General features: G+C 45.0%; 1 protein-coding gene across 1 annotated transcript; it reads right to left on the reverse strand.

The window, feature by feature from the left end:
- Positions 1–3,322: 3,322 nt before the first annotated feature.
- Positions 3,323–27,768, reverse strand: LOC121558329 (tax1-binding protein 1 homolog B-like; the record flags this gene model as incomplete). The annotated part of the gene is made up of 12 exons (XM_045218442.1): positions 27,640–27,768; positions 22,964–23,157; positions 11,037–11,139; positions 10,233–10,423; positions 9,896–10,117; positions 8,556–8,744; positions 6,155–6,340; positions 5,556–5,807; positions 4,259–4,447; positions 4,046–4,118; positions 3,636–3,754; positions 3,323–3,343 (listed from the first exon to the last, which is right to left on the reverse strand). Coding segments are annotated over exons 2-12 (1,722 nt in total), but the record flags the coding sequence as incomplete, so codon positions are not given.
- Between the last annotated feature and the right edge of the window lie 174 nt (positions 27,769–27,942).

Here is a 27,942-nt window from a genome sequence, read left to right on the forward strand (position 1 = left end):
GCTACGCTCCTTCTCCTCCTAGAGAGATAACACTCTGGTCACAACATGTAGCTACGCTCCTTCTCCTCCTAGAGAGATAACACTCTGGTCACAACATGTAGCTACGCTCCTTCTCCTCCTAGAGAGATAACACTCTGGTCACAACATGTAGCTACGCTCCTTCTCCTTCTAGAGAGATAACACTCTGGTCACAACATGTAGCTACGCTCCTTCTCCTCCTAGAGAGACAACACTCTGGTCACAACATGTAGCTACGCTCCTTCTCCTCCTAGAGAGACAACACTCTGGTCACAACATGTAGCTACGCTCCTTCTCCTCCTAGAGAGATAACACTCTGGTCACAACATGTAGCTACGCTCCTTCTCCTCCTAGAGAGACAACACTCTGGTCACAACATGTAGCTACGCTCCTTCTCCTCCTAGAGAGATAACACTCTGGTCACAACATGTAGCTACGCTCCTTCTCCTCCTAGAGAGATAACACTCTGGTCACAACATGTAGCTACGCTCCTTCTCCTCCTAGAGAGACAACACTCTGGTCACAACATGTAGCTACGCTCCTTCTCCTCCTAGAGAGACAACACTCTGGTCACAACATGTAGCTACGCTCCTTCTCCTCCTAGAGAGATAACACTCTGGTCACAACATGTAGCTACGCTCCTTCTTCTCCTAGAGAGATAACACTCTGGTCACAACATGTAGCTACGCTCCTTCTTCTCCTAGAGAGACAACACTCTGGTCACAACATGTAGCTACGCTCCTTCTCCTCCTAGAGAGATAACACTCTGGTCACAACATGTAGCTACGCTCCTTCTCCTCCTAGAGAGATAACACTCTGGTCACAACATGTAGCTACGCTCCTTCTCCTCCTAGAGAGATAACACTCTGGTCACAACATGTAGCTACGCTCCTTCTCCTCCTAGAGACAACACTCTGGTCACAACATGTAGCTACACTCCTTCTCCTCCTAGAGAGATAACACTCTGGTCACAACATATAGCTACGCTCCTTCTCCTCCTAGAGAGATAACACTCTGGTCACAACATGTAGCTACGCTCCTTCTCCTCCTAGAGAGACAACACTCTGGTCACAACATGTAGCTACGCTCCTCGTCCTCCTAGAGACAACACTCTGATCACAACATGTAGCTAGGCTCCTTCTCCTCCTAGAGAGACAACACTCTGGTCACAACATGTAGCTACGCTCCTTCTCCTCCTAGAGAGACAACACTCTGGTCACAACATGTAGCTACGCTCCTTCTCCTCCTAGAGAGATAACACTCTGGTCACAACATGTAGCTACGCTCCTTCTCCTCCTAGAGAGATAACACTCTGGTCACAACATGTAGCTACGCTCCTTCTCCTCCTAGAGAGATAACACTCTGGTCACAACATGTAGCTACGCTCCTTCTCCTCTTAGAGACAACACTCTGGTCACAACATGTAGCTACACTCCTTCTCCTCCTAGAGAGACAACACTCTGGTCACAACATGTAGCTACGCTCCTTCTCCTCCTAGAGAGACAACACTCTGGTCACAACATGTAGCTACGCTCCTTCTCCTCCTAGAGACAACACTCTGGTCACAACATGTAGCTACGCTCCTTCTCCTCCTAGAGAGATAACACTCTGGTCACAACATGTAGCTACGCTCCTTCTCCTCCTAGAGAGATAACACTCTGGTCACAACATGTAGCTACGCTCCTTCTCCTCCTAGAGACAACACTCTGGTCACAACATGTAGCTACGCTCCTTCTCCTCCTAGAGAGATAACACTCTGGTCACAACATATAGCTACGCTCCTTCTCCTCCTAGAGAGATAACACTCTGGTCACAACATGTAGCTACGCTCCTTCTCCTCCTAGAGAGACAACACTCTGGTCACAACATGTAGCTACGCTCCTCGTCCTCCTAGAGACAACACTCTGATCACAACATGTAGCTAGGCTCCTTCTCCTCCTAGAGAGACAACACTCTGGTCACAACATGTAGCTACGCTCCTTCTCCTCCTAGAGAGACAACACTCTGGTCACAACATGTAGCTACGCTCCTTCTCCTCCTAGAGAGATAACACTCTGGTCACAACATGTAGCTACGCTCCTTCTCCTCCTAGAGAGATAACACTCTGGTCACAACATGTAGCTACGCTCCTTCTCCTCCTAGAGAGATAACACTCTGGTCACAACATGTAGCTACGCTCCTTCTCCTCTTAGAGACAACACTCTGGTCACAACATGTAGCTACACTCCTTCTCCTCCTAGAGAGACAACACTCTGGTCACAACATGTAGCTACACTCCTTCTCCTCCTAGAGAGACAACACTCTGGTCACAACATGCAGCTACGCTCCTTCTCCTCCTAGAGACAACACTCTGGTCACAACATGTAGCTACGCTCCTTCTCCTCCTAGAGAGACAACACTCTGGTCACAACATGTAGCTACGCTCCTTCTCCTCCTAGAGAGACAACACTCTGGTCACAACATGTAGCTACGCTCCTTCTCCTCCTAGAGAGACAACACTCTGGTCACAACATGTAGCTACGCTCCTTCTCCTCCTAGAGAGACAACACTCTGGTCACAACATGTAGCTACGCTCCTTCTCCTCCTAGAGAGACAACACTCTGGTCACAACATGTAGCTACGCTCCTTCTCCTCCTAGAGATAACACTCTGGTCACAACATGTAGCTACGCTCCTTCTCCTCCTAGAGACAACACTCTGGTCACAACATGTAGCTACACTCCTTCTCCTCCTAGAGAGACAACACTCTGGTCACAACATGCAGCTACGCTCCTTCTCCTCCTAGAGACAACACTCTGGTCACAACATGTAGCTACGCTCCTTCTCCTCCTAGAGAGACAACACTCTGGTCACAACATGTAGCTACGCTCCTTCTCCTCCTAGAGAGACAACACTCTGGTCACAACATGTAGCTACGCTCCTCGTCCTCCTAGAGACAACACTCTGGTCACAACATGTAGCTACGCTCCTTCTCCTCCTAGAGAGACAACACTCTGGTCACAACATGTAGCTACGCTCCTTCTCCTCCTAGAGAGACAACACTCTGGTCACAACATGTAGCTACGCTCCTTCTCCTCCTAGAGAGATAACACTCTGGTCACAACATGTAGCTACGCTCCTTCTCCTCCTAGAGAGATAACACTCTGGTCACAACATGTAGCTACGCTCCTTCTCCTCCTAGAGAGATAACACTCTGGTCACAACATGTAGCTACGCTCCTTCTCCTCTTAGAGACAACACTCTGGTCACAACATGTAGCTATGCGCCTTCTCCTCCTAGAGAGAACAACACTCTGGTCACAACATGTAGCTACGCTCCTTCTCCTCCTAGAGAGAACAACACTCTGGTCACAACATGTAGCTACGCTCTGGTCACTGACTGCTCCTATTTAAACCAGAACCTCTTCCTCCTCTTTGGAGTGGGGAAAAACTGTCATGCTATCACCCTCCTTCTCCTCCTAGAGACAACACTCTGGTCACCCTTGGGGAAACCGTGTTCTCTTTCTACACTTTATGATTGATAGATTTGTAGATTGATTGGTTGGTCTGATGGACTATGCAAAAACTCTGACAATATGATGATGAACACACCAGACAGGAAGCCAAGAAGAGTTCTTACATTCAGCATCTGCTTGCATTTCCTGTACTTGTCGCTCCTGTCGGACGCCTGTCTGCTGAAGCCTTTGAGTTTCTCCTGGATGATGGCCTCCAGCATGGGGTCAGCAGAACCTGGACTCCCTGGGGATACACAGGTCAGACCGTTACTATCCCATCAATAGTTTTAACATCAAGGACCTCTTTGGAAAAAGTGTTTTAGTTAATGCTTCCAAGTCTTATTCTCTGGGATCAAATGCACATCTTGTTTGATGGAAGTATTATTTTGACCCCAAATTCAACTCTATTCAATAGATAGGGGCTTAGAAATAAAACATTTAGCATGTAAACCATACCTGAAAGTTTTACAACAAAGGAGGACATTTTAATTCAGGGTGTCACTGGTAGCAATATGTGAGGTGAATGTGTGTGTACCTGGCACAGAGGTGTCTGGACTGACAGACAGAGGGACGGCCATGGTCTCAGCTGCTGGGTTCTTCCTCAGCTCCTAGACACAAACAATATGAAGACACATGTTGATGAGTGTGTGTGTATGTGTGTCTGTGTATCCATGCCTGTGTGTGTGTGTGCCTGTGTGTGTGTGTGTGCGTGTGTGTGTGCGAGTGCGTGTGTGTGCGTCTCACTCACCCCCGGTTGTTCAGAGAGCTTGACCACCTGCCTCTGCAGCCTCTGACACTCCTTGTACTTCTCCTTGTAGTGTTCTGCAGCCATGTGCAGCCGGAGCTTCAGGTCCTCCACCTCTCTCTGCAGCTCAGCCACGGTGGCTGGGTCAGCCTCTGCCTCATCCTCCACCCTGCACACCTCAGACTTGGCCTGCTGCTCCCACAACACACAGAGGGACAGTGAGGACAGAGATGGCCACTTCATGTTAACATCAGACCGGTCCAATATTTGAGCAGGTAAACCTTGTCCGATCCAGAACAGTCCATAGGGGCAGGAGCTTAATCACCTGTTTTTGTAGCATGAGGTTACTTGATGTACAAGTACACCTCCTGGACAGGACACTAGTCTATCTCCTGTTTCTGTAGTGAGGCAGCTTGATGTACCAGTACACCTCCTGGACAGGACACTAGTCTATCTCCTGTTTCTGTAGTGAGGCAGCTTGATGTACCAGTACACCTCCTGGACAGGACACTAGTCTATCTCCTGTTTCTGTAGTGAGGCAACTTGATGTACCAGTACACCTCCTGGACAGGACACTAGTCTATCTCCTGTTTCTGTAGTGAGGCAGCTTGATGTACCAGTACACCACCTGGACAGGACACTAGTCTATCTCCTGTTTCTGTAGTGAGGCAGCTTGATGTACCAGTACACCACCTGGACAGGACACTAGTCTATCTCCTGTTTCTGTAGTGAGGCAGCTTGATGTACCAGTACACCTCCCTGGACAGGACACTAGTCTATCTCCTGTTTCTGTAGTGAGGCAGCTTGATGTACCAGTACACCCCCTGGACAGGACACTAGTCTATCTCCTGTTTCTGTAGTGAGGCAGCTTGATGTACCAGTACACCTCCTGGACAGGACACTAGTCTATCTCCTGTTTCTGTAGTGAGGCAGCTTGATGTACCAGTACACCCTCTGGACAGGACACTAGTCTATCTCCTGTTTCTGTAGTGAGGCAGCTTGATGTACCAGTACACCCCCTGGACAGGACACTAGTCTATCTCCTGTTTCTGTAGTGAGGCAGCTTGATGTACCAGTACATCCCCTGGACAGGACTCTAGTCTGTCAAATATATCAGCTGCACTTGATTTAGTTTGTCCAGTACAACGGAACCAATGGAATCGTCCCAAAAGTTCAAACTCCAAGCTAAACTGAGTGCAAACTAAGTATACATCCAAATTCAAACAGCCCTTTGGCTCCTGGTCAAAAGAAGAGCACTAAATAGGGAATAGGGTGCCATTGAAATCAAGGTCCTCCTTACTGCCTCTTGCTGGGCGTCATCCTTCATCTGTTCCACCAGGCGCTCCAGACGGCCACACTGTGCCAGGGCCTCCTGCTTCCCCTGCTGCAGGGCGTCTGTCTCCAGCCTCATGCGGTACAGGTCAGCCATGGTGCGGTCGCGGGCGCTGGACGCGTCCCTCAGCTCAGCAGACAACATGGAGGCCTGCTGCTGTTTGGCCTGAAGCTGCTCTTCCTTCTGACGAAGCTGTTCCTTCATGACCTTCAGCTCACCCTGCACAGAGACACCAGGGGAGAAAGGGAAATACATGCACAGGTATAACGGTCAGTACATCTCTCTCTCACATACACACAGGTATGGATGAACAAATCATGCACTCTGAATTAACATTTGTTGTGAGTTCGAATCCCAGGTCTGCCCACTGCCGTTGTGCCTTTGAGCAAGGACCACTCCATGGGCGCTGCTCTGCGGCTTTGACGGTGTTGCTTCCAGACTTTAGTCTCTTGTAGGTGTGGGGTCTGAATATTATGGTGTGCGGCCAATATTCCCTACCACCTATATAGTGCACTGGTCCAAAGTAGGGATCTAGGAGGTAGCCATGATAATATTCTGATTCTTACCAAGGGGGAGGCCTTGGCCAGGAACTCCTTGTGTTGTTTCTCCTTCTCAGTGAGGCAGGAGCGGAGGCGTCCCACCTCCTCTTTGAACTGAGCAATGGTGTTCTCCTTGTTTACACCCACAGCCTTCAGCATCTGCAGCTCTGCACTCAGCTTAGTGTTCTCCAGCTCACGGTTCTTCAGGTGGATCTAGAACCGCAAACAAATATTTTAAATACTTTTTTTGAATGGCAAAATCACATTACAATCAAAAAGGATTCTAACATTTCAAAGGTCACAGAAAGATGGACGATGTAGGGGGTTCGTATAACAAATGAATCATTAGAAAGTGTAGCTATGTTTCTGCCTGGTGTTCCAGTGACACCCCTCTGACTACATTAATCATCATCCTTCAGCAAGATGTAGCCAGCTCCTAAAATAATGCAGAATAACCTTAATTACAACACAGAGATTGAGGTGGGCTCGTTAAACTACCCTGCAGTCCCACCAAAATGGCACCCTAAACCCTCTGTAGCGCACTACTTTTGACCAGGGGTCATAGGGCTCTGATCAAAAGTAGTACACTATATAGGGAATAGGGTGCCAATTGGGACACAGCCTCAGCGACGCGGCCGGCTAAACGAGGTGCGGCTTTCACTTGTGCTTCCGTGGCGACAGTGTGCGTGCGTACCACTCCTAGTTCCTGAGCTGTACCCACCAGTCACCACCACTACAAAGCTCCCCAGAAACGGCAGGCGAGAACCAGGCGGAAGAGGGCCGGAACAGACCATATCCTGTTCAGCCACAACACTGTGGGATCCCACTGAGCAGGGAAACAGCAGCTACACACACACTAGTGGGATTAACTGGATTGAGAGAAGTGGTCAGATTAACTGGATTGAGAAAAGTGGTCAGATTAACTGGACTGAGAGAAGTGGTCAGATTAACTGGATTGAGAAAAGTGGTCAGATTAACTGGACTGAGAGAAATGGTCAGATTAACTGGACTGAGAGAAGTGGTCAGATTAACTGGACTGAGAGAAGTGGTCAGATTAACTGGACTGAGAGAAGTGGTCAGATTAACTGGACTGAGAGAAGTGGTCAGATTAACTGGACTGAGAGAAGTGGTCAGATTAACTGGATTGAGAGAAGTGGTCAGATTAACTGGACTGAGAGAAGTGGTCAGATTAACTGGACTGAGAGAAGTGGTCAGATTAACTGGACTGAGAGAAGTGGTCAGATTAACTGGACTGAGAGAAGTGGTCAGATTAACTGGATTGAGAGAAGTGGTCAGATTAACTGGACAGAGAAGTGGTCAGATTAACTGGACAGAGAAGTGGTCAGATTAACTGGACTGAGAGAAGTGGTCAGATTAACTGGACAGAGAAGTGGTCATATTAACTGGACAGAGAAGTGGTCAGATTAACTGGACTGAGAGAAATGGTCAGATTAACTGGACTGAGAGAAGTGGTCAGATTAACTGGACTGAGAGAAGTGGTCAGATTAACTGGACTGAGAGAAGTGGTCAGATTAACTGGACTGAGAGAAGTGGTCAGATTAACTGGACTGAGAGAAGTGGTCAGATTAACTGGACTGAGAGAAGTGGTCAGATTAACTGGATTGAGAGAAGTGGTCAGATTAACTGGACTGAGAGAAGTGGTCAGATTAACTGGACTGAGAGAAGTGGTCAGATTAACTGGACTGAGAGAAGTGGTCAGATTAACTGGACTGAGAGAAGTGGTCAGATTAACTGGATTGAGAGAAGTGGTCAGATTAACTGGACAGAGAAGTGGTCAGATTAACTGGACAGAGAAGTGGTCAGATTAACTGGACTGAGAGAAGTGGTCAGATTAACTGGACAGAGAAGTGGTCAGATTAACTGGACAGAGAAGTGGTCAGATTAACTGGACTGAGAGAAGTGGTCAGATTAACTGGACAGAGAAGTGGTCAGATTAACTGGACAGAGAAGTGGTCAGATTAACTGGACTGAGAGAAATGGTCAGATTAACTGGACTGAGAGAAGTGGTCAGATTAACTGGACTGAGAGAAGTGGTCAGATTAACTGGATTGAGAGAAGTGGTCAGATTAACTGGATTGACAGAGGTGGTCAGATTAACTGGATTGAGAGAAGTGGTCAGATTAACTGGATTGACAGAGGTGGTCAGATTAACTAGACTGAGAGAAGTGGTCAGATTAACTTTTGACTATGGTCTAAAAGACATCTCTGGTATGATTCCATACATTTTCCCAAGATTCCCAGGTTTTTCATAAATCCCGGTTGCAGGAAATCTTGAATCCTGGGAATTTTGGGAAAGTACCGGAATCTTGCAACCCTAGGTATGATCCTTCACAGCTACAGTCACATGACTCATAGTACAGCAGCAGTGTGCGCAACGTATGTGTGTGTGTGTGTGTGTGTGTGTGACCTTGTAGAGTTCCTTCTCATCCTTCTCATCCTTCAGGTGTGACTCCATGCCATCCTTCTCCAGAGTCAGCTTCTTCACTCTGTCCTTCAGGCTGTCCAGCTCCGTCTCTTTCTGCAGGCCCTTCTGGGTGACTCCTATCAGGTCATCCTCCAGCTGCAGGACCCTGGCTGTGGCCTCCTCCTGTACCTCCTGGGGACAGAGAGACAGAGGGAGGGAGTTAGTAACCTGTAACCTTAAATGTCTTTTTTATGTCCGTTTTACCCTTTTAAGCCAGAGACAAATTGTGAGAACCTAAGGGACAATAACGTTCTCCTCTCATCTACTAGTTCCCCTGGAGAATTTAGTTGGTTTGCTTCTCTGTTATGTAGATTAGAATAGAGAACCATGTCAGGTCTATACAGGATATATATCTGCAACGTCTTCAATTGAATCACTTCCTGTCTCTAAAGCACAACAAGAACAAATCCTCAGTGCTGTGACAGACAGGCGGCCGCTAGAGGAAATCCCAGCCAGTCCTGTCTGTGTCAAACACAGAGACACTGCCAGGTCTTTATGGATTCAATCACACACACACACAGTCACCCTGTAAATCCAATACTAACTGTGTGGCTGTGAGCCGGAGAACGGGAAAAAAACGTGTCAAGTTTTCGTACTACTTTTGAGATGTAAAATCATCTGCCTACAAATCATCCATTTCAATCTGGCGTGTTATTCTGTTTTGAGGCTGGAAGGGAAGCTTGCTCTGTCATAAGTACAGGACTGCACAATGACTGTTCCAAAAGGCATTGCAGCAGATTAGAATTTGTTTCTACTGTAAGTTTATGAGCCGAATTTTGGAATCATTTTTTTCACAGCGCATAAAAAAAACGTATAAAAAGTGTAGTCGTAAAATGAACAGCCACCAAATGTGTAATTATGTTTTCATCTCAAAGCCATTTTCAAAACCAGCAGCTTTATGGAACGGAATAGTTCTATGCATTATCATAAACACAATGTTTTAAAAGATACATGTGAAAGTATTAAATATCTGGTGCTGAACAGTGATCACACTCAAGATCATTACTAACTGGACTTTATTTAGTTCTTTATTTAGTTATAGTGGTTAGAGGTGGAACTGTCTGTGTCACACTAGGGGATGCTGAGAGACAGAGGCTAGATGGAGACATTTCAGGTCAACTGCCACCAGAGTCTTGTTCAGTGAGTGGGCACAGCACAGGGAAAGAATTGTTTGGAAATGGGGGAGGTACAAACTGAACTTGTCCAGTAAGAACACTCATTGTTGCTGTCCGTATCAAAGGGTTTTGCTACGTTTTGCTCTATCTCCCAGGAGTTGTTCTCACCTGGTTCTCTCGTCTCAGTTGGGTACACTTCTCTTTCTGCTGCTCACACTCTTTATGCAGGCTCTCCTTCTCCTCCTCTAGCTGGGCCTTCTCCTTCTGCAGGAGGCTCATGGTCCGAACCATCTCCTCCTTCTCCTCCTCTAGCTGGGCCTTCTCATTCTGCACGAGGCTCATGGTCCGAACCATCTCCTCCTTCTCTCTGTGGGCCTCCTCCATCTTTTGCTGCAGGGACAAAGAGAAAGCATTGAGGTGTGTGTGTGTGTGTATTCATGCTTGTGCGTGTGTATGTGTGTATGTGTGTGTATCAGTGCAGAGCCTGGCTCGCTCTCTGACGTACCTCCAGGTATCCGGTCCTGGTCGTCACCACCAGGATGTCCGAGTTGCACTCATCCTCCACGGTCAGCAGCTCGTCCTCTGAGGGGCTTTGAGCCCGGAACAGGAAGGGTGTGCTGGCCCCCCGGATCTCCCCCTTGTGGGTCACATAGCAGAACTGGTAGAACTCCCCATCATCGTTGGGCACGTAGTATCCTGAGGTAGGAACAGAACAGACAACATCAGAAAGAGTCTAGGGCTACGGGCTCTTTCTGGACAGGGCCTAGGTATCTAGGGTCATATCAGGTAGCAGGTAGCCTAGCGGTTAAGACCATTGGGCCAGTAACTGAAAGGTTGCTGGTTCGAATCCCCAAGACGACTAGGTGAAAAATCTGTTGATATGCCCTTGAGCAAGGCACTTAACCCTAATTGCTCTGGATAAAAGCATCTGCTAATTGACTAAAATGTACATGTAAACATCAAGCCTCTCAGAGTAGGAGAGCTGAACTAGGATCAGGTCCCCCTGTCCACAAAATCATTTTAATTGTGATGTAAAACAAAACAAATGCTCAGGATCTCAGTTTCAACCTTTAGCAATCAGAGCCCTTCTCTGGCTCCAGTCCTAGGCTAGCTATTAATAAAGAACACAATGAAAACTATCTTGTTAACACCAAACAAGAAATCCCTTAAATGGGTAGAGTTTCATATTTTACTGTGTTGGTATAAAAGTCTTAACAGCCCTCTGAGGGGCCAGGCCTCTTGACATGAGGTTAGAAAAAGTGTAAAAGTTCCATAAAACCACGGCGCGTTCAGTGGGCCCAAATCACACCTTGAAACACCAGCGCTCTGTGGATGGCAGTGCCCTCTGTGTGGTTCTCAGGAACAGGGCACCACAAGAACGTGTAATAGTCCCTCGCTGTGCTCCATCCAACCTGCAACACAGAGGGTGGGGGGCGTTAAAGGTGGAAATACAACGCACCAGGTTGCACCCAAAACGGCACCCTATTCACTACACAATATATAGGGAATAGGGTACCATTTGGGACATAATTACAGTAATAATTGAGCAAGTTAGCAGACAGAAAAACCACCCAAAGCTGTGAAACAGTATCCTACCTACACATGACACAGTGCCAGCCACACTGTGGAACGCACAGCAATGTTGAAACGTTGGTGTTTTACCCAATAAATTACTGGGAGTATAGATAGAGAGATACTCTATTTTTATAGCTTTCAGTTTATTCTCCGTTAGGTCACAATATGGACCATGATCATGAAAACCCTTTGTAATATAAAAAACCTAAAACCCCCACTTAGGCTAGGTTATATTAAGGTTTTAGATGTGAAAAAGGGGTTCGTTTCAACATTCCCATATTCCTGCGTGCCACGTGTCGTATATATGGCCTATAATGAGGCCCGGCCTCGTCAACATGCTCCGCTGCAGAACAGCGGCAACAGCTCACCTCCAACAGGAAGGGGGAAATAGGTGAAAATGATATACTTCAAAATGGAAACCAACATGTAATTATATTAATTTTATGTGTTGTTAACTGATGGCTGGTGAGGGGGAGTACAGAAAATACATCCAGAAGGCCATAAAACTGTCAAACAAAATCAGGATCACAGTGCTGGCTGGGGTTACAGGTCTAAGCTACAGGCTCGGTGCTGGCCTGGTCGGTCCAACTACGATACACACAACACCAAAACAAGCCTGGTCGGTCCAACTACGATACACACAACACCAAAACAAGCCTGGTCGGTCCAACTACGATACACACAACACCAAAACAAGCCTGGTCGGTCCAACTACGATACACACAACACCAAAACAAGCCTGGTCGGTCCAACTACGATACACACAACACCAAAACAAGCCTGGTCGGTCCAACTACGATACACACAAGACCAAAACAAGCCTGGTCGGTCCAACTACGATACACACAACACCAAAACAAGCCTGGTCGGTCCAACTACGATACACACAACACCAAAACAAGCCTGGTCGGTCCAACTACGATACACACAACACCAAAACGTTGATCTAACCTATGAGACTTTATGTAAGCAAAATCAAATCTCTCCCTATGACACACATTCTCTCACCCACACAGTTTGTTTACATATGGTCAGTGTGAAGCAGCACTGTTGCCACTTGACAGTCTGTCTCACTCCTCACATAAGTCTGACCAGCTTGTTTTCCTCCACTACCGCATCATCGCTGTGTGTGTGTGTGTGTTGCAGATGATCCTGTGCTACGCTACAATGGTGCCAGTGTTGTTGAGAATCCCCTGGGTAGTTGTCCCGGGGAGGCGTTCCCACTTCCAGCAGTAAAGAACAGGAAGCTATTAAAGCAGGCACATAGTTAGTGACTGTCATTACAGAATGAAGGAAGGCTAGTAGCAGTAGGCGTTACTGCAGCAACACTCATTAGTGGTGAGAGAGGTGAGAGTCAGGGGCTGACTAAAGCACCTTTCCCATGGACCAGAGGGCCTAGCCTGCCCTGTAAACAGCCACACTGACAACCAGGAGAGGAGTGGACACAGTGTGCATACCTGGGTCTAATCATGCTGGATAAGCTTCATCCAACAGGTCTATTGGCTGGATAGGCTATCCTGTTGGATACAGGTCTATTGGCTGGATAGGCTATCCTGTTGGATACAGGTCTATTGGCTGGATAGGCTATCCTGTTGGATACAGGTCTATTGGCTGGATAGGCTATCCTGTTGGATACAGGTCTATTGGCTGGATAGGCTATCCTGTTGGATACAGGTCTATTGGCTGGATAGGCTATCCTGTTGGATCCAGGTCTATTGGCTGGATAGGCTATCCTGTTGGATACAGGTCTATTGGCTGGATAGGCTATCCTGTTGGATACAGGTCTATTGGCTGGATAGGCTATCCTGTTGGATACAGGTCTATTGGCTGGATAGGCTATCCTGTTGGATACAGGTCTATTGGCTGGATAGGCTATCCTGTTAGATACAGGTCTATTGGCTGGATAGGCTATCCTGTTGGATCCAGGTCTATTGGCTGGATAGGCTATCCTGTTGGATACAGGTCTATTGGCTGGATAGGCTATCCTGTTGGATCCAGGTCTATTGGCTGGATAGGCTATCCTGTTGGATCCAGGTCTATTGGCTGGATAGGCTATCCTGTTGGATCCAGGTCTATTGGCTGGATAGGCTATCCTGTTGGATACAGGTCTATTGGCTGGATAGGCTATCCTGTTGGATCCAGGTCTATTGGCTGGATAGGCTATCCTGTTGGATCCAGGTCTATTGGCTGGATAGGCTATCCTGTTGGATACAGGTCTATTGGCTGGATAGGCTATCCTGTTGGATCCAGGTCTATTGGCTGGATAGGCTATCCTGTTGGATCCAGGTCTATTGGCTGGATAGGCTATCCTGTTGGATACAGGTCTATTGGCTGGATAGGCTATCCTGTTGGATACAGGTCTATTGGCTGGATAGGCTATCCTGTTGGATACAGGTCTATTGGCTGGATAGGCTATCCTGTTGGATACAGGTCTATTGGCTGGATAGGCTATCCTGTTGGATACAGGTCTATTGGCTGGATAGGCTATCCTGTTGGATCCAGGTCTATTGGCTGGATAGGCTATCCTGTTGGATCCAGGTCTATTGGCTGGATAGGCTATCCTGTTGGATCCAGGTCTATTGGCTGGATAGGCTATCCTGTTGGATCCAGGTCTATTGGCTGGATAGGCTATCCTGTTGGATCCAGGTCTATTGGCTGGATAGGCTATCCTGTTGGATCCAGGTCTATTGGCTGGATAGGCTATCCTGTTGGATACAGGTCTATTGGCTGGATAGGCTATCCTGTTGGATACAGGTCTATTGGCTGGATAGGCTATCCTGTTGGATACAGGTCTATTGGCTGGATAGGCTATCCTGTTGGATACAGGTCTATTGGCTGGATAGGCTATCCTGTTGGATACAGGTCTATTGGCTGGATAGGCTATCCTGTTGGATACAGGTCTATTGGCTGGATAGGCTATCCTGTTGGATACAGGTCTATTGGCTGGATAGGCTATCCTGTTGGATACAGGTCTATTGGCTGGATAGGCTATTCTGTTGGATACAGGTCTATTGGCTGGATAGGCTATCCTGTTGGATACAGGTCTATTGGCTGGATAGGCTATCCTGTTGGATACAGGTCTATTGGCTGGATAGGCTATCCTGTTGGATACAGGTCTATTGGCTGGATAGGCTATCCTGTTGGATACAGGTCTATTGGCTGGATAGGCTATCCTGTTGGATACAGGTCTATTGGCTGGATAGGCTATCCTGTTGGATACAGGTCTATTGGCTGGATAGGCTATCCTGTTGGATACAGGTCTATTGGCTGGATAGGCTATCCTGTTGGATACAGGTCTATTGGCTGGATAGGCTATCCTGTTGGATACAGGTCTATTGGCTGGATAGGCTATCCTGTTGGATACAGGTCTATTGGCTGGATAGGCTATCCTGTTGGATACAGGTCTATTGGCTGGATAGGCTATCCTGTTGGATACAGGTCTATTGGCTGGATAGGCTATCCTGTTGGATACAGGTCTATTGGCTGGATAGGCTATCCTGTTGGATACAGGTCTATTGGCTGGATAGGCTATCCTGTTGGATACAGGTCTATTGGCTGGATAGGTTGGGATAACAATAGCGTGCACAAAAGTGAGAATCTTGAGTTCCCGAAAACAACAGACCAAAAACCATTTAGCTAATCCAGGATCTAGCCTAATTATACCCTTTTCGCATGCAAAGCACATTCTTAGAAGAAAAAAAACATCTGTGCCAACATGCTTAAAATACTTTGCTAACATTCCCATAAGACGTAATGCCAGCACACTGTTCTTCAGCAAGCTGCTGGTTAGGGACTAGTAGCTAGCATAGTAAGCTGCAGGTTAGGGACTAGTAGCTAGCATAGTAAGCTGCAGGTTAGGGACTAGTAGCTAGCATAGTAAACTGCAGGTTAGGGACTAGTAGCTAGCATAGTAAGCTGCAGGTTGGGGACTAGTAGCTAGCATAGTAAGCTGCAGGTTAGAGACTAGTAGCTAGCATAGTAAGCAGCTGGTTAGGGACTAGTAGCTAGCATAGTAAGCTGCAGGTTGGGGACTAGTAGCTAGCATAGTAAGCTGCAGGTTGGGGACTAGTAGCTAGCATAATAAACTGAAGGTTAGGGACTAGTAGCTAGCATAGTAAGCTGCAAGTTAGGGACTAGTAGTTAGCATAGTAAGCTGCAGGTTGGGGACTAGTAGCTAGCATAGTAAACCGCAGGTTAGGGACTAGTAGCTAGCATAGTAAGCTGCAGGTTAGGGACTAGTAGCTAGCATAGTAAGCTGCAGGTTGGGGACTAGTAGCTAGCATAGTAAGCTGCTGCAACAGTTGAAGGCTTTCTTGTTCGCCATGTTTGTTAGCATATAGCCTAAGTAGCCTAGTCCGAGCCAGAACAACCCTTACGGCAGGAGAATCACACTGTATCAATCAAACAGGTAGGACAAGTGGATCATGAATCAGGCAGCGGGGCTGTGCTCTACGACAGGTTAATTATAAAGGCTGTGTTTGCCTGTCCCGACACTCCTCCATCAGTGTGTAGGTGTTTGTTCGTGTGTGTGCGCTCTCAGAGCACCTCAGATCACAACTCACAGTAACCGTTCCAACATCAAAGAGCCATAGGCACAAGACACAGTGCAGCCTAACAAGAGTCTGTCTGTCCCCCACCCTCACCGCTTTGCTGTTGACGCTAAATAGATGGTTGTATGAAATGTTTGGTTTATCTTGGCGAGTGGTACCGTGCAATTATGACATTTGTTGTACACGACTATAGGTTTGCATAGCCTAGGTACATGGGGAGAACAAGTATTTGATACACTGCCGATATTGCAGGTTTTCCTACTTACAAAGCATGTAGAGGTCTGTAATTTTTATCATAGGTAAACTTCAACTGTGAGAGACGGAATCTAAAACAAAAATCCTGAAAATCCCATTGTATGATTTTTAAGTAATTACAGTGGGGGAAAAAAGTATTTAGTCAGCCACCAATTGTGCAAGTTCTCCCACTTAAAAAGATGAGAGAGGCCTGTAATTTTCATCATAGGTACACGTCAACTATGACAGACAAAATGAGAAAACAAAATCCAGAAAATCACATTATAGGATTTTTAATGAATTTATTTGCAAATTATGGTGGAAAATAAGTATTTGGTAAATAACAAAAGTTTCTCAATACTTTGTTATATACCCTTTGTTGGCAATGACACAGGTCAAACGTTTTCTGTAAGTCTTCACAAGGTTTTCACACACTGTTGCTGGTATTTTGGCCCATTCCTCCATGCAGATCTCCTCTAGAGCAGTGATGTTTTGGGGCTGTCGCTGGGCAACACGGACTTTCAACTCCCTCCAAAGATTTTCTATGGGGTTGAGATCTGGAGACTGGCTAGGCCACTCCAGGACCTTGAAATGCTTCTTACGAAGCCACTCCTTCGTTGCCCGGGCGGTGTGTTTGGGATCATTGTCAGGCTGAAAGACCCAGCCACGTTTCATCTTCAATGCCCTTGCTGATGGAAGGAGGTTTTCACTCAAAATCTCACGATACATGGCCCCATTCATTCTTTCCTTTACACGGATCAGTCGTCCTGGTCCCTTTGCAGAAAAACAGCCCCAAAGCATGATGTTTCCACCCCCATGCTTCACAGTTGGATGCAACTCAGCATTCTTTGTCCTCCAAACACGACGAGTTGAGTTTTTACCAAAAAGTTATTTTGGTTTCATCTGACCAAATGACATTCTCCCAATCCTCTTCTGGATCATCCAAATGCACTCTAGCAAACTTCAGACGGGCCTGGACATGTACTGGCTTAAGCAGGGTGACACGTCTTGCACTGCAGGATTTGAGTCCCTGGCGGCGTAGTGTGTTACTGATGGTAGGCTTTGTTACTTTGGTCCCAGCTCTCTGCAGGTCATTCACTAGGTGCCCCCGTGTGGTTCTGGGATTTTTGCTCACCGTTCTTGTGATCATTTTGACCCCACGGGGTGAGATCTTGCGTGGAGCCCCAGATCGAGGGGGATTATCAGTGGTCTTGTATGTCTTCCATTTCCTAATAATTGCTCCCACAGTTGATTTCTTCAAACCAAAGCTGCTTACCTATTGCAGATTCAGTCTTCCCAGCCTGGTGCAGGTCTACAATTTTGTTTCTGGTGTCCTTTGACAGCTCTTTGGTCTTGGCCATAGTGGAGTTTGGGGTGTGACTGTTTGAGGTTGTGGACAGGTGTCTTTTATACTGATAACAAGTTCAAACAGGTGCCATTAATACAGGTAACGAGTGGAGGACAGAGGAGCCTCTTAAAGAAGAAGTTACAGGTCTGTGAGAGCCAGAAATCTTGCTTGTTTGTAGGTGACCAAATACTTATTTTCCACCATAATTTGCTAATAAATTTATAAAAAATCCTACAATGTAATTTTCTGGATTTTTTTTCCTCAATTGGTCTGTCATAGTTGACGTGTACCTATGATAAAAATTACAGGCCTCTCTCATCTTTTTAAGTGGGAGAACTTGCACAATTGGTGGCTGACTAAATACTTTTTTCCCCCACTGTAATTTGCATTTTATTGCATGACATAAGTATTTGATACATTAGAATTTGCATTTTATTGCATGACATAAGTATTTGATACATTAGAAAAGCAGAACTTAATATTTGGTACAGAATCCTTTGTTTGCAATTACAGAGATCATAAGTTTCCTGTAGGTCTTGACCAGGTTTGCACACACTGCAGCAGGGATTTTGGCCCACTCCTCCATACAGACCTTCTCCAGATCCTTCAGGTTTTGGGGCTGTCACTGGGCAATATGGACTTTCAGCTCCCTCCAAAGATTTTCTATTGGGTTCAGGTCTGGAGACTGGCTAGGCCACTCCAGGACCTTGAGATGCTTCTTACGGAGCTACTCCTTAGTTGCCCTGGCTTTGTGTTTCGGGTCGTTGTCATGCTGGAAGACCCAGCCACGACCCATCTTCAATGCTCTTACTGAGGGAAGGACGTTTTTGGCCAAGATCTCGCGATACATGGCCCCATCCATTCTCCCCTCAATACGGTGCAGTCGTCCTGTCCCCTTTGCAGAAAAGCATCCCCAAAGAATGATGTTTCCACCTCCATGCTTCACGGTTGGGATGGTGTTCTTGGGGTTGTACTCATCCTTCTTCTTCCTCCAAACACTGCGAGTGGAGTTTAGACCAAAAAACTATATTTTTGTCTCATCAGACCACATGACCTTCTCCCATTCCTCCTCTGGATCATCCAGATGGTCATTGGCAAACTTCAGACGGGCCTGGACATGCGCTGGCTTGAGCAAGGGGACCTTGCGTGCGCTGCTGGATTTTAATCCATGACGGCTTGTGTGTTACTAATGGTTTTCTTTGAGACTGTGGTCCCAGCTCTCTTCAGGTCATTGACCAGGTCCTGCCGTGTAGTTCTGGGCTGATCCCTCACCTTCCTCATGATCATTGATGCCCCACGAGGTGAGATCTTGCATGGAGCCCCAGACCGAGGGTGATTGACCGTCATCTTGAACATCTTCCATTTTCTAATAATTGCGCCAACAGTTGTTGCCTTCTCACCAAGCTGCTTGCCTATTGTCCTGTAGCCCATCCCAGCCTTGTGCAGGTCTACAATTTTATCCCTGATGTCCTTACACAGCTCTCTGGTCTTGGCCATTGTGGAGAGGTTGGAGTCTGTTTGATTGAGAGTGTGGACAGGTGTCTTTTATACAGGTAAAGAGTTCAAACAGGTGCAGTTAACACAGGTAATGAGTGGAGAACAGGAGGGCTACTTAAAGAAAAACTAACAGGTCTGTGAGAGCCGGAATTCTTACTGGTTGGTAGATGATCAAATACTTATGTCATGCAATAAAATGCAAATTAATTACTTAAATATCATACAATGTGATTTTCTGGATTTTTGTTTTAGATTCCGTCTCTCGCAGTTGAAGTGTACCTATGATCGAAATTACAGACCTCTACATGCTTTGTAAGTAGGAAAACCTGCAAAATCTGCAGTGTATCAAATACTTGTTCTCCCCACTGTACATGTTCAAATGTTCTGAGAAACTAGGTTAAATCATGGAAAAGACAGAAGCCTGTGCTTGAGAGGAATTTAGGGCAACTAAAAACATTTATAGTTTAATTGATTAAGACAAAGGAAGGATTGTTGTGGAATGGAAATGTGTATTTTTGCATATCCCACTCCCCCTGAGACACCCTCGGAGAGTGGGGTCACGGCCAGGGGTCAGCCATTATTGATGGAGAAATTAGGGTTAAGTGCCTTGCTCAAGGGCAGATTGAGAGATGTTTCACCTAGTCAGCTCGGGGATTCGAACTGGCAACCTTTCGGTTACTGGCCCAACACTCTAACCGCTAGGAAACCTGCCACCCTATATACCCAATATAGTTTTAACACCGTGTTGCTCTACCCTATCATGACTTATCAGATCAGTGCAGATGAAGACAAAAAGACAAGGATAGGAAACCATTTCAGGCTGAAAGATAGACTTTTTTTATTTTTGTTCATCTGTTATGAGGCAATAGCAGCTCCATGTCACTAGGGGGCGATAGCACCTTACAGGCTGAGGTATGGGGCTCAGCGGTGGAGCTGCACCACACAGCTCTTGGGACAGTGAGTGAAGTAAAGAAGAAATTCAACTCTTGTAATTTGATGTAAAAAATCAATGTGTTTTGGTATGTAGCCTTCATCAGAGTATTTTTATAAACTTTCACTGTCCTCCAAGAGATCGCTGAATTTCCTCTTCAATTCAGTTTGGTCCTCAAGTCAGGTAGCGGCAGTGTTCTTCCCTTCCCACAGTGAGAGAGTGAGTCACGGTCCAGGTATCTGTCCTCCTGTGAGTGCTGCCTGGAGCTCAACTTGGCACCCCAGCCTCCTGTCTGTCAACACGCCCAGGAACATTTACACGATTTATGTTCCATACTGCTCTGCTTCGCGAATTAGCGTGTTTGGGGTTTAGGGAAAACGTGCACCACTGCTGCAGTTAGGTGCTGTGGTATGCCATCGCCATCAGACAACACTCCAATCAAATCCCCGACTCCAATATTTCAAACAAATCCCCAGATGTTACCTGATCCTCCCTTGTGTTGGATGTTGCTTCCCAAATGGCACACTATTCCCCCTACTTTTGACCAGAGCCTTACTATGGGTAGGGAAAAGTAGTGCCCTATATAGGGAATAGGGTGCCATTGGGGACAGTCGCATCCCTAATATAACCACAAGACTCACTTGGAGCTTGGCCTTCTCTTTACCATGCTACTCTACACACAGAAGATTAAACAAAGGGTTCATGTTTAAAATCATCTTGTGTTCTGCTTTTATGGAGCCAATTTATGGTTTAAACTCAAACTTAATCATTTTATCCGTTCAATTAGATATAATTATATGACACTGAAAGTCATTTTTTACAGTAGGCTTCTGCCACACGTTCTGATAAAAAAACACATTCTGCAGTGCCATAAAACTACAGAGAAACAGAAGAAATCGTCGTGTGTGTTCATTGAACTGCGTTCAATCCAGCCCACATAGAGAGGAAACAAAAAAACAGAGCGGAAACAGAAACAGACCGCTGCTTTGATCTGGTCGGATGAGATGTGAGCCCAGACATACAGACCACATCTCACCAGTTCCACCTCTCCTCCAAAGTAGCATTGCTGCTGCTGGAGAAAGCGCTGGCCCCAGCTCCACTCCGCCCGCCATCTTTCACTACAGAAGAGGCTCAAATCAATAAGTGCCAGTGCATTGGATTTAATGTGCTCCTATAACCAGATCCATCTGGGACGCGCCAGTCTGCAGAGCAGGACAAAAAGACTCCCCTCTCCCTTTTCATACTGAGGGCCCAACTGCGGCTGCACTCACACACATAGATTACAGGACTTGGTTACCTTACTTTTAAACATTGTTACTTTTTAACATGTGTAAAGCAAACCTTTCTCAGATAAACCAGGAGTCTTGAGAGTACGGTTGAGTACAAAATGGCACCCTAATCCCTATATAGTGCACTATTTTTTTACCAGAGCCCTATGGATCCTGGCCAAAGGTAGTGCCCTATAAAAAGGGTCTAGGTAACTATTTGGGACACAACACAATTCAAATATGGTTGCTCACAGCGAGTGGACTGGCCCAGATTGAAATGATAGGTCAGTCCCTATTAATAGGTGTCCATGTTCCACTCTAGAAATGTAATCAAGTCTGGTAGTGACTGGGTCTGGTCACGTGACCAATGGGCGTTATGGTCGCTAGTCACTAGAGCGCTGCAAGCCCAATACCTCTTTTTCATATTTTATAACATTATTTGGATAAGGATTTATTTTTATTTTTAAGACTGATTAACAATGCCGACTACCCAAGGAGGCAAGAAAAACAGCGCTTCTCCGACTTCTTCCTCTATAGTTAAGCGTCAGAAGACACCCCTCAGCACTGAAACTGAGTCCTTCATATCTGCTGCGATTTCTGAGGCAGTTCCAAATCTAAAATTGTATCACCTATCGTTCCAAACAAATTTCCTGAAGACCTGGTTAAACCCAGAGGCTTCTGTTCCTTGGCATGCTATAGAAGAGTCAATAGTTTCTCCTATTAGATTACCAGATGTATTATTTTCTGGATTGACTCCTAAAAAAATGTGCATTATTGTTTGGACCCATTATAGCGTACTCAGTAAATGTGTGGAAAGCTACAGAGAAGCATATGAGATCTAATCTTAAATGGCATTCATACTCTCCAATATGGCGTAATAAATCATTCTTAGCGTGTAAGAAACCATTTATATCAGATTCTTGGTCTAAGAAGGGTATTTATACTTTCAAAAGACATATTCAATTTGAATGGACTCAAATTGTTGGAACTCAAGTTTCCAGGAAATCTGTCAGTGTTTTAATGTCCCAGGTGCATCATTTTGTCTTTACCTTCAACTCCGCCTATCCATGCGAGCCTATGAGGTCCCCTGGGGAGCAGGACTAGCAATACACCCATTGGTCAAAATTCTAACGGACAGACACCCCTTAAAAGGAGTTGTTTCTAATATCTATAGTCAATTAATTCTAGCAGCACAAAAACGATTAACTCTATCCACTGTATGGGAAAATATTTTACACTTGCTGGGAGACAGTATGGCAAAATATATTTGGATAATCTAGAAACCCCAATCACCAATTAATTAATTTAAACATTTGCCATAGAACCTAACTAACACCTCAAAAAAGACATCACATAATAAAAACTTGATGTTAAAAAAAATATATATATATATAAAATCAGGTCTGGAAGATAGATGCCCTTGGTCCTTTATAATAGAATTGACCTGTTATTGGCAGATGAATCAGCAACATGACATCATTATTCTACACAGCGGGCCGGGGGTACTTCCTGCTTACAGGCTTCAACGATAACATGATGACCCTAACTGACCAGACTAACACTATTGACCACATTGGGAAGTAGCCTGGTCCCAGATCTGTTTGTGCTCTTGCCAACTCCATTGCTGTGGGAAAATGTTTGGCGTGACAAGGAGTTGGCATGATAGCATAAACACAATGGCACTCAAGCTAATTGGGAGGAGCTAAATATTGGCAGATTTGGAATTGTGTTTGATTTCTGTAAGCTGAAAGTAACCCTGTATGATGTACGCTGTATTTCTGAGTCCACCTTAAAAGAGATGCATGGGAGAGGAAGGAGGGAGGACGGACTCACCTTGAATATGCCGACCCAGTCCTTCTGGTGTGGTTTGATGAACTGGGTGAGAGTGTAGTGACACTCTAGAGCAGCGTGGGGCAGGTAGCTCTTCCCCACGTTCTGGAAGATGACGTGTGCAAAGTTTGACGTGTCCATGGCACTGCCTACTGATGTCTCGTCCAGGAAGAGAGCCATCGATCACTCAGCACAGGCTGCATGGGAAGAGAACAACTGACAGCATAAGTTCTGTATCCCAAAAAAGGAAAGGTGACAGCATCTTCTACAAATGACAACAACAAGGTTTTCAATTCATGGTGCGACTGTATGGTATTTTTTTAAGCTGGAGTGTCTTGATATTTCGAAACAATGCTCAGTCTCCAGAGCATTGATAGTCCCCTGCTATCATCCAGAAGGCGAGGTCAGTACAGGTGCATCAAAGCTGGGACCGAGAGACAGAAAAACAGCTTCTATCTCAAGGACATCAGACTGCTAAACAGCCAACACTAGCACATTAGAGGCTGCTGCCTATAGACATAGACTAGAAATCACTGGCCACTTTAAGAAATGGAACACCAGCCACTTTAATAATGTTTACATATCTTGCATTACTCATCTCATATGTATTACTGTATTCTATACTATTCTACTGTATCTTAGACCATGCCACTATGACATCGCTCATCCATATATGTACAATACCAGTCAAAAGTTTGGACACAGGGTTTTTCTTTATTTTTACAATTTCTACATTGTAGAATAATAGTGAAGACATCAAAACTATGAAATAACACATATGGAATAATGTAGTAACCAAAAAAAGTGTTAAACAAATCAAAATATATTTTATATTTGAGATTGTTCAAATAGCCACCCTTTGCCTTGATGACAGCTTTGCACACTCTTGGCATTCTCTCAACCAGCTTCACCTGGAATACTTTTCCAACAGTGTTGAAGGAGTTCCCACATATGCTTAGCACTTGTTGGCTACTTTTCCTTCACTATGCCGTCCGACTCATCCCAAACCATCTCAATTGGGTGGAGGCCAGGTCATCTGATGCAGCACTCCATCACTCTCCTTCTTGGTAAAATAGCCCTTACACAGCCTGGAGGTGTTGGGTCATTGTCCTGTTTAAAAAAATTATAGTCCCACTAAGCCCCAAACCAGATGGGATGGCGTATCGCTGCAGAATGCTGTGGTAGCCATGCTGGTTAAATGTGCCTTGAATTCTAAATAGATCACAGACAGTGTCACCAGCAGAGCACCTCCACACCATAACACCTCCTCCTCCATGCTTTACGGTGGGAAATACACATGCGGAGATCATCCGTTTACCGACACCGCGTCTCACAAAGACATGGCGGTTTGAACCAAAAATCTGCAATTTGGATTCCAGACCAAAGGACAAATTTCCACCGGTCTAATGTCCATTGCTTGTGTTTCTTGGCCCAAGCAGGTGTCTTCTTCTTATTGGTGTCCTTTAGTAGTGGTTTCTTTGCAGCAATTCAACCATGAAGGCCTGATTCACACAGTCCCCTCTGAATAGTTGATGTTGAGATGTGTCTGTGACTTGAACTCTGTGAAGCATTTATTTGGGCTGCAATTTCTGAGGCTGGTAACTCTAATGAACTTATCCTCTGCAGCAGAGGTAACTCTGGGTCTTCCATTCCTGTGGTGGTCCTCATGAGAGCCAGTTTCATCATAGCGCTTGATGGTTTTTGCGACTGCTCTTGAAGAAACTTTCAAAGTTCTTGAAATGTTCCGTATTGACTGACCTTCATGTCTTAAAGTAATGATGGACTGTCATTTCTCTTTGCTTATTTGAGCTGTTCTTGCCATAATATGGACTTGGTCTTTTACCAAATAGGGCTATCTTCTGTACACATCCCCCACCTTGTCACAACACAACTGATTGGCTCCAACGGATTAAGAAGGAAAGAAATTCCACAAATTAACTTTTAAGAAGGCACACCTGTTAATTGAAATGCATTCCAGATGACCACCTCATGAAGCTGGTTGAGAGAATGCCAAGAGTGTGCAAAGCTGTCATCAAGGCAAAGGGTGGCTATTTGAAGAATCTCAAATATAACATATATTTTGATTTGTTTAACACTTTTTTGGTTACTACATGATTCCATATGTGTTATTTGATATTTTTGATGTCTTCACTATTATTATACAATGTAAAAAATAGTAAAAATAAAGAAAAACCCTTGAATAAGTAGGTGTGTCCAAACTTTTGACTGGTAGTGTATATATTCTTAATTCATTCCTTACTTAGATTTGTGCGTATTGGGTATATGTTGTGAAATTGTTAGATATTACTGCACTGTCAGAGCTAGAAGCACAAGCATTTCGCTACACCCGCAATAACATCTGCTAAACACGTATATGTGACCAATAAAATGTGATTTGACAGTGGGCCTATTAGTCTGGTACATTCAGTTAAGGCTCATTACTCTGTTGTTGCCATGGCGTGCATGACTACTGTTGTTGCCGTGGCATGCACGACTACTGTTGTTGCCGTGGCGTGCATGACTACTGTTGTTGCCGTGGCGTGCATGACTACTGTTGTTGCCGTGGCGTGCATGAATACTGTTGTTGCCGTGGCGTGCATGAATACTGTTGTTGCCGTGGTGTATATGACTACTGTTGTTGCCGTGGTGTATATGACTACTGTTGTTGCCGTGGTGTATATGACTACTGTTGTTGGCGTGGTGTATATGACTACTGTTGTTGGCGTGGTGTGCATGACTATGACACGCTCATCATCCCTGACTAGAGTTCACAAGGGTTGGTCTGTTCTGGTCTGTTCCCCAGCTCTTCACTAAACTATGCAAATCAATTACTCAACAAGCGGAAAGTTCAACACACCAACAACATAAGTCGATCTGGATAAGAGTGTCTGCTTAGTGACTAAAATGTTAAATGTAATCTAAATGTACCAACAAAGCTCTTATCTAAAAATGCAATTCAACTTCATTAGGACTGGGTGTTCTTCCTGCATTTAGCTTTGCAGTGTGGTTGGTTCACACAAAGCAGCAAGGATACCATCTCAATCAGACTGTTCTTATTTAGTAATCACAGTAATCCAGGTACGGCCTCCAGATGGAACATCCACTGAGACCTCTGAGGAAAGAACCAAACTAAAGGTTGTCGGTATATTTAGACAAAGGACTTGATCAGTGACCACAGTGAGAGAAAGTTTAATGTCACTGTTGGTTCAGAATTTGTGACTCCTTTGAGGGTTTAACTACTGTTACTAATGAGATGCGTCCCAAATGCTATTCCCCATAGTGCACTATAAAGGGTATAGATTTAGTCTGGCCTAAACTGTAGCCTGAATGTGCTGATGAATTCCTCTTGCCACAAAATCCGTCAGCATTTTCCCTGAAACAAGATAAGAGTTTCTACTTTCCACACTGTTGCAATGAGAAAGAAGTTTCAACAGTCAAAGGACCTGTGTAAAAATGTTGTCCTCGATCTCATTCTCAACAGATAAAAGTTATATCACTGAACCCTAGCTAAAAGTCTAATAAAGGTATGTAGGCTCTTTTTTAAAAGAATTATTAACTAGGCAAGTCACTTACGAACAAATTCTTATTTACAATGATGGCCTACCAAGAGGCCTCCTACAGGGACTGAGGCTGGGATAAAAAATGTATGAAAAAAAATAGTAGGACAAAACACGCATCATGACAAGAGAGACACCACAACACTACATAAAGCCAGACCTAAGGATCAGACATGATTAGCAGGAATGTCCAGTCTCTCTGTTCAGTCACAGTGACGTGTTCAGGAAAATGGTACACATGAGAAGTATCTAAGACAACATCGGTAAATAGAGAAAGAAAACACAGTCCAGGAGGTTGTAATCTAGGTAAAACACGCCAACAACACGCACCACTTATTCTCATACTAAGTAATGTCTAAAAACAGGCTTGTACTAAATCATTTCCAAAATTATGCAATTTGCTAGACAATAGCAGAGCATTGTTCGACATGCCAATTGTATGGGACTTAGAAAATAAACGGTTATACTTAAATTATACATTTATTATACGGATTGTGATGAGTGACATGAATATTAATTATCTGAATTGTTGACAACCCAGTGCGTGTGTCAGCCAGTGTGTTTGAGCCAAATTAATCACACAATGATGTAACTTTATGGCTAGCTGACGTTAGTTAATGTATAGTAATGGCATTAGAATTAACTGGGCAGGTATTATATGGCTAGATAGATTCCAGACATAAATACAGCCATGTGGATCAAAACAAAGAAAAGGCCTAGCTAAATCGTGTAGTTAAGCTATCATACTGCTGTAAATCGAAAATGTTACTTGTTTAGGCTAGTTAGCTAGCTAGATAACATATGCTAGCTAACTCCCTAATGATAGCCTAGATAGCTTGTTCCAATAGCTAGCTATGTATCTAGCTAGCTTTAACAGAGATTAATGACCATTTTCGAAAACGTGATACGGGGCAATGACTTCAGCCAACCTTGTACTATGTCCTCCCAAAATAGCGTGAGTTGTCCGTCAACCCTGCTAGCTAGCTAGCTGTTTGCTGCCCTGGCTTTAGCACGGACCCTTTGGCTAGTTAGCTATCATATCAAGTTACCAGGGCAAGACGAAGACATTTTTCAATAGTTGTTACTTTTTAATCGACAAGAGCACATAAGATGATAACGTACCCATTTGCCATGCTGAAGAGTAGAGGAAAACCAAAGATAGTCGTCAAAACTGTTATTGACGCAGTTGCTCGATGTTAAAGCGCAATCCCCGTCTTCTCTTCCTGGAATAGAACAACAACATTAGCTACATCACTTCCGGAAAAATACCGTTATTTGTCAACTGGGAATTCCATACTTGTTACAATGTAACAAATTGTTAACAACGTGTAGCTAACGATCTGAAAAACGCTGAATGGCACAATGAATATATATTTGACCCACTTTCTGATACAGGAAAGAAACTCTGAAATTTGAGTAGGACCC

This window comes from Coregonus clupeaformis, unplaced genomic scaffold (assembly GCF_020615455.1).
Source record: "Coregonus clupeaformis isolate EN_2021a unplaced genomic scaffold, ASM2061545v1 scaf1582, whole genome shotgun sequence".
Lineage (NCBI taxonomy): Eukaryota > Metazoa > Chordata > Actinopteri > Salmoniformes > Salmonidae > Coregonus > Coregonus clupeaformis.